Source organism: Aplidium turbinatum, chromosome 1, assembly GCF_918807975.1.
Source record: "Aplidium turbinatum chromosome 1, kaAplTurb1.1, whole genome shotgun sequence".
Classification (NCBI taxonomy): domain Eukaryota; kingdom Metazoa; phylum Chordata; class Ascidiacea; order Aplousobranchia; family Polyclinidae; genus Aplidium; species Aplidium turbinatum.
In genome coordinates, this window is record NC_137472.1 from 54,966,229 (window position 1) to 54,974,184 (window position 7,956).

The 7,956-nt window shown below is 35.0% G+C and overlaps 1 protein-coding gene across 1 annotated transcript; it reads right to left on the reverse strand.

The window, feature by feature from the left end:
- Positions 1–783: 783 nt before the first annotated feature.
- LOC145775518 (acid sphingomyelinase-like phosphodiesterase 3b) lies at positions 784–7,534 on the reverse strand. The gene is made up of 7 exons (XM_082586813.1): positions 7,221–7,534; positions 6,762–6,848; positions 6,131–6,378; positions 4,444–4,616; positions 3,936–4,124; positions 3,354–3,479; positions 784–2,590 (listed from the first exon to the last, which is right to left on the reverse strand). Exons 1-7 carry the CDS (start codon positions 7,517–7,519, stop codon positions 2,198–2,200), a joined length of 1,515 nt encoding a protein of 504 aa, XP_082442939.1. The 5' UTR covers positions 7,520–7,534; the 3' UTR covers positions 784–2,197.
- Positions 7,535–7,956: the final 422 nt, after the last annotated feature.

A 7,956-nucleotide genomic window follows, 5' to 3' on the forward strand; every position in this document is an offset into this window, starting at 1 on the left:
GATATGTAATTGTTAGTATAACATGCAAAGTAGGCTATACCTTCTAAATTTTGCAGGATCAGCTAATTTAATTGCAGAACATTAAAGTAAAAGTCAAATCCCAATATTTGTTGATTTGTTCATGATCATCCTTCACGAAATTTAATAATTTGTATTGTAGACTTTGCTGTTGCCAAAAAATAATTAATTGTAATAGCCGTTTTCACGCCGGAATAGCCAATGTAAATCCATAAAAGCAAATGTCCATGCTCAATTTTTCATATTTGGAAAACTGGTTCATTTGTAAGTGTTTCCACTTCTGTTGGAATAAATTAATTCTTGCGCCAAAACACTTGGTCTGCAAAAAGTATGACTTGCAAGTTTGATTATGGCTTGATTTTTGGCAATGCTATCGTTGATAACAAAGTAATTTGTTTGAACGATATTGATGGAGCAACAATGATACCGTACCAAAGAATCGAACGTTTACGGCCACCCACTGAGCCATTGTCACGGAAAAATGCTGTAGCGGAGTTAATTAAATTCGTCCTCCACTTTTAGGTTCTTAATTGTTTGAATAATAATGGGTCTTGGGTCCTGGCAAGACACTTCATAACTTTGAATGTTTAAAGGTGATGAAGGTTGTAATCAAAACCTGCACCACGGGCATAAGTTTGGATTTGGGATACGGTATGAAAAAACGTTTAAAGTTCAGAGTTTGGCATTCGACTAAACTTTATAGTGACCTCCAAACTTCTTTTCTTTTCTAGACCTGTTACTGTTCGGGTTTTTTTTTTAGCTAGAACCTTATTTCAGATTCAAATGTAGTTAAATTATCATCATCATTATGTATATGAAGCCATAAAATGCATTTTTCAACACAATAAAAAGCGGTTAATTACTTATTAGTAAAACAATACAGTGGAATTACAGCGTCATTACTTGTACAAGTTAAAAAATAGCCAATTGCTTCACAATTGCGCAAACAAAATTATACGTTTTCTAATAAAACCGTTTAAAGCAACTTTGCAAACTGTAGCCTAAAGGTAAAGGTGAGTTCCATCCTTGAATCCAAGCATCAGGGAATGAAAAGATAAGGTTCTCATTATACCAAGCCATCGCACTAACGAGGAGTAGGGTGGCCAGTTCCTTTCTCTCGCCGCCTTTCTTCATTAACTACGCCCACCCAATTTATTACACTCTGGGTAGATGTGAGCGGTGTTTATCGTCAACCAGTACCATGACATTATATACGTGTTTGTGACAGTAAGTATAGCAGGCTTCTACAAGGATAGGGATATATAATAATGCTAGCAACAATGACATTTTATTTTGCGTACATTGCGATAACATATCTTCCATTAGCCTACAATATTGCATAAGCTACAGCACAATGTACGCAGATCCAGCTGGCGCTGCTCCTATTTTGTCATGGCACGAAGTCTGATGTCAACATAAATTACCGTATTCTTGATAAATATCAAATTTACAGCCTATAGGCTACAGACGATTGGTCAGATCCCTTTACCACTTTGCCACACAGTCAACTTATATTGCTGCTTAACCTAACCAAAAGCTGCAAAGCATGTTTTATCAAAGTTTTTTTTGTTAAAAAAAATGAATAAAAAAATAAATTTGTCAAGGAGAGCTTTTATAATTTAAGTTTTTCATGAGTTGAGCATTGCCAGCAATGCAAATACCCAAGCTATCAGGCGCTTAGGCAAATAGAGCCAGTAGGCTACTGCTATCTAATTACGCCAATAAACACTTCGTTTAGGAAAAGCATTTTGAGTTAGAAAAGTTAGCCTACAGAAAGACGCCATAATGCAGGTCCAATGATGTCATTAATCCCCAAACTTGGTACGTGTACCCCAGTAATCTGAAGGAGAAATTGTGGGATATGCAAGCAAATTACACGCGTTAGCAAATCAAAATGTTAGGTTCCCGAAGTTCAGTTGAACATAACTTACACGTGTAACTTTATAAGCAGTGCCTAGAATTGATTTATTTGTGAAACAATGCTAACCTAATCCATCACATTAAAAGTTCGAATGGATGATTAATTTTTGTATGCGCAATTGCGCATGCAGTTTGGATTAAATGCTTTGCTTGTGACACGCGCGCAAACATACGTTCAACGAAAGCAAACGCAGCTATAAAAAAATTATTTTCTGAATGAGATTATAAATCTTAGATTATGAAACAAAAAAGTTGATTATTAACTTAACTCCAGTGCAAGGATTAAAGAAATGGTCATCAACCACCGATGATTAGTGAAGACCAAGTGAACCGCATCACTTCCAATGCAGTCTTTATATTCTTCCGCCTGAAATTTACTTATTGCACAGACATGATATCGTTGACAAACAGAGTCGCAAGGACTCGTGTTGTATGACACAGAGTTAAACAAACTGTATTTTTTTAACAGTTGAGTGTCTTTACATGTCGCACAAGATGGATCGGCAGCTTTAAGTCTGTTAAATACGTTTCCCATTTGAGTTGGACTGATATCTGGTATCTCCAAACCAGTTGTAGCTTTGTATTCTAACTTCCAGTCCGCTTTTCCAACAATGTTTGCTATTTCCAAATCCAAATAATACTGTTGGTAATCCTAGCCAGTCAATAATAATAGTTTGTTGAAGTACCTTACAAATTTTGTAGTTTGAAAACATAGTTGACTCTCATTAAAAATAAGCAGATAAATACTGAAGAATAATATTAATTTCTGGTTGTACTGCAACAATGTCGCCAAAATGGAAATAGAAAAACAAATATAGGCTAACTTATGCAACGAAATAGGCCTATGCAATTTTATACAGAATACGCTACTAGCCCCTTGCCCCCTTGATTACTGCTGCAAAAAAAAAAAAAACAATAAAACAGCGCTTAATTATATTCTGTCTTTGTCGTAGATTACGTTATCATACTAACTGCCTTGAATCATTGACGACTTTTTGTTTGCAACATTTCCGACCTACGTATTTCTGCCAGATGTTTAAATATACAATGCATGTTAATAAAAAAAGTGCAGAGCTTTATGCACACGTTTACGAGCACCAGTACAAATATAGGCTAACACAGGCCCGGATTTAGGAGGGATCAGAGGGTGCAGGTGCCCCGGGCCCCCCTACGTGGAAAAAATGTGATTTTGTGTTATTTTTTCTTTCTTTCAGCCTTTGAAGTTTCTGAAAAATGCTGTGCAGTACTGTATTAATGCTACTGTAGACGTAGAGGTGGTTTTTCGCGCCTACGGCGCGAAAATTTTTCTTGCCCGGGGCCCCCCATCAGCTAAATCCAGCCCTGGGCTAAAACACAGTATATTTAGAAGAGGTGGAGCTATGTCAATTATTTATGAAAGGTTCTTTGAAGCATACCGTAGGTTGAAGGGTAGACTGGTCAAACTCAAATAATCTTATTCCAGGATTGTTAGCACCATTTTCCACCCCTGGAAGTGTCGTCATCCATGGTGTCACGCCAGGGGCGAGCCACATGCTAGACACCTGACAAAGTCACAGCCAAGTTAGTAATTCATAAAAAATACACGTCTAGTACACGTTATAATATACTATCAAACTTTGTACAATTTCACAATAAAATTTTGAAGTCAGCTTAGTTTTAGTTGTTTTCTCTATCAGCCTTTTATCCATTTTTGATAGTTAAACTATGAAATGAATTTTAAATGTGTTAATATCTTATAGAATCTTCGGTTAAACAAAATAACACAGGCAAGGTTGCAAAATCAACATTTTCTTAAAATAAAATCGTTGAACTCATTTCCACGTTCTTTGCAAAGTAGTTGGCCAATTATTATTATTACTTTGTTTTGCTTTTTCATTGCTATAAAATCTACAGGCTGACACTGATGTTCTGATTTGGTTTTTGTATGCATGCGCCGTGTTATGATATAGTTAAGACAAACCAATTTAGATTATTTGTTACTGTTTATACAGACTCACAGTGTTGTTTTTATCGTCATTGAAGATCCGGAAGCTATCGGTGTGGTGATGCCCAAAAAATTGTCCAGCAATCCTGTCACTATACTGCTTGATTAATTCGATATATCTCTCGCTGTATTGAGGATAGAGCCAAGAAACTCCATCTATCAGCTCAAAGTAGCCAGGAGGGATGTGACCAATTATGTATATCTAGAAAACAAGGCAGGCTTTTACAACATTTTAATCATACACAGGCAAAGTGTGTAACAGAAAAAGGAAGAACATCCCAGACAACACAATCTGCAGGTGTTAAATCAACATAAAAATGGGAGCGAATATGTTTAAAACTATCCTGTCTGCAGAAAACAATTAACCAAAACTTATAATGATATACTTACACCCAGTCAAAATCGGCACTTTTTAAGTTAAATCAATTTACAAAATGCCGTTCCAACCATGGCTTTGCTCATAAAATAAAAATTACTCCAAACTATGATCCTGACTACACGTTTTCACATATAGCCTATACCTTCGCGTCTACATCGGCATTTTGGAGCGTGGTTCGTAAGAGCTCAAATTGTCCTCCAGGATCAACTTCTGTAGTTGCGTCAAAAGCTTTGTTGTTGGAATACCATAGATTAGTATTGAGGACAAACACTTGGAGATTAGGATAGGTTACATCTGTAGCAGTGTAGAAACCACCTAAATCAAAAACAACACAATCTACTGTGTGTCTCATTTTTCTCATCTACAAATAAGGCAAGTATAACAAGATTGATGAAATTTGGCAGAGTTTGGAAGGTAAGTCAAAAACCATGTACCACGAATAAATCAAAAAACAAGCGCTCTGGCGATTTGAAGTGAAATATTTTCATAAAACCTTAATGGTCTTTCCTTGCCAAATCGTTTTGCACCTGTTTGAACACTAATGAACTGCAGTGACTTCAACTATAACTGTTAAAATTTTATGTTTAGCAAGTTAGTGAAAATCGTCTTTTTTGCATCGATTTAACATCTAAAGACGTAGAGTCAATGTAAAATGGAACAATTATTCTAGTTGGAAAAATACTAAACTTATTTTTTTAACAGGGTTGTTGCCAATCATCTGTCTATGGTACTTTTAAACACAGATACAACTAAATCACTGCAGATGCCAAGTCACTATACTGGCATGCTCAGGATTAAAACTGATAAATTGTATTATCAGCAATCGCATATCTCATGTGTGCTTTAATGCAATGAAAGAAATTATGTAGTTGTATGTTTTTGTAGTGTTAACCACACTTCTTATATAAAATGTTGAGTATTTAAGAATCAACTACAATGTTTAGGGCATTAACCACAATACATTGGGCGAAAAATTAATAGCAGTCAAAAATATAAGTTTGATTTTTACTATACTTATAGTTAATTTGTGTAGTTTAATTTTAGCCGGCAAGTCTAGTTGATCAACACATGCAAGTTTGTTTTGCCATGAAGAAACAATGACGAAAATAAAATCAGACAAACATAGAAAAAATAACTGAAATCATGGAAATAAAAGTTCACTAGTAGCCGAAACAGTAATGCATTGACCAATTTGTGTTTATTGTTTGCAGAAGACCAGACGATTTGCCGAGACATAAAGATTAATGTATTTTTATGACGTCGTAAACATTAGCATTAAAGAAAACCTCATAGGCTTATGGAAACATTTACTAAATTTTCTTTTTTGTCAGATTAAGCATATTTGCTAAACTCATTGTTTGTAGAGCTTCGGTAGAGAGTTTGTCTTGTTGAACCATAGGCATACGAAGCCGAGTAACGTGATCAAGTTTAACATATTCTAGTTTATTAAATATAGAAACACAAAAATTAGTTTTTTCGCACCTTGCCTTTCTACCATATCATGTGATCTGTTTAACACCTTTTGATGCAGTTACCTTTGATTCTCGTGGAGCCTATCGTTGAGTTTGAGCTAGTCAGAAGTATAGTGCCGTTTTTTGTCTTTTCCTGTTTATAGATTTAGTTTAACCATTGTATTTTATTCAGATGTAGTTAAGTTGTATGCATATCATTCCTGAAGAGGACATCTTGTGATGTCGAAAACGTTCGATACTTAATTTGTTGCGTAGTTTTGTGTTTCTATATGTAATAAACTTGAAGATGTTAAACTTGATCACGTTACTCGGCTTCGTATGCCTATGGTTCATTGTTTGTACTTTAACATGACTTACCTTCTTCGAAAACGACTCTCTCAGTTGGAGTCAACCATTTATCCCATATTTCAGCGACCCCACTTAAAAAAGAAGTGCTGCCAATCGGCATCTGGTTTTTTGGATGTAGATCGTGGTTGCCAAGTGCTGAATAGACTTTGATGCCAGGAAACACTTTTTGAATGAGGAGAGTTATGTTTTCGATTGTTTCCAAAACTACATCTTGGCCAAGATATTTGTCTTCATCGCTTGTATGCAAAGTATCATCCCTGTTTCAAACATGTTAAAAATAAAATTTATAAATCTATAAATTCTGGCAGCTCTCCCTCAGTAATTGTATATTGTTGGCAAAATATTTTGCTAAGCAATAAAAAGCATAAATAATGATAACACATTTTAATTTTTACTACTGTACGTTGCAAAGATGGCCCTTAAAAGCGTCGTTTTCATATCTAACACTTTTAACAACAAAAATACTTTGCCCTGTTGGACCGATTTATTTATTTCAGTTTCCAAACCTTGGATTGGTATTGTGTCTAAGTTAATGCAAAATGGATCAAGTTTTCTTTATAAAGTATGATTAAATTCATTTTGTATTTTGTGAAATTTTTATATTTTGGTATGCTTGGCCTATTACAATATTTTAACTTACCCTGTCCATAGTATAAAATCAGGGTCAGGATGAATTGCTCTCATGGCGTAAATGGAAGAATTTATTAACGTCCAAGGGGAATCACATCTAAAATGTTAAAAAATGTTGCTTAGTTTATACTCTTATCTACGCAAGGCGTCGTTAACATCCAAACCAAGGATATATTCTGGTCAGGATGTCCAGCACTGTTCTTGCCTGTTCCTTTTAGTATTTACTGAGAAGCGGCGTTAACTTAACTGCTAGGATAGAGTGGCAGATAAACAAGGAAAAATCTAACATTAATCTAACCCCAAAGTCTACGGAAGACCGTCCACCATTACTTTTTAAGTCTCTTCAAAACAATTTAACAGCGTGCTTTGATTTATTCTGACGCTAACTAAAATAAAAAAATCTTTTTATACTATAGGCTTGTGGTCCGGTTGGTCTGTGAAGCTTTGCAATAGTCATATACCTACTCACCTGTAGTCCCCGTATGGCCCTGGGTCGATCGGAGCAGCCCCATATGAAGATGGGCAAACTTTTGATCCTTGCGCATTTTGGTTATAATAAAAATCTAAATGCAGATCGCTGAGATGCCAGAATCTTCCTGTTTTTATAGATGGAGGAACTTCCTCATTTATAAACTGGTTTATAATTTCTTCGTCAACTTTTGGCTTATTATTTATCTTTGGATCGTGCATATTATCGCAAATTTTCCCAAGCTTGGCTGACTTTGCCGTTACAAAACATAGACATAAAATAACGCACAGAAAGTTCATGTTTACGATATTTTAGAAATTTTCCACTTGCTTTCTTTCTTTGTATCGAAATTTAAAAATTAAATCAAAATGCTTCTTTTAAAATATTTACAAAAATACTTTCAGCTCTAAATACCACTGGGTTACATTTACATTGCAAATTGTTTCTGAAAACGGTAAATGTTAAACAAGAGAATGATAGATCGGATACAGTATAAGTTGTTTCATGTAAACAGAAAGAACTGACGTTTACTTTTAGAAATAGTTTATGTTACAGAAGTCAGTCATTGTGAAACCACAACCACAATCAAAAAATTGAAGTTTTTATTAATCAGTCCTCGTAAACGTTCATGTATTGTTAATCCAAATCTTCTGGTTCGCTAGTGGGCAACAAATTCAATATGTTATAGGTGCTAACCAACTTTACGACACATTCTTTGTACAAATATTACACATGA

Excerpts from the sequence above, each read along its gene's own strand:
- LOC145775518 (XM_082586813.1), bottom strand. The coding sequence starts at position 7,519 with ATGAACTTTCTGTGCGTTATTTTATGTCTATGTTTTGTAACGGCAAAG. Across the intron at positions 3,480-3,935 it reads ATGACGATAAAAACAACACT|GTGTCTAGCATGTGGCTCGC; the intron begins GTGAGTCTGTAT and ends TGACTTTGTCAG. Across the intron at positions 2,591-3,353 it reads AGTCTACCCTTCAACCTACG|GATTACCAACAGTATTATTT; the intron begins GTATGCTTCAAA and ends TTGACTGGCTAG.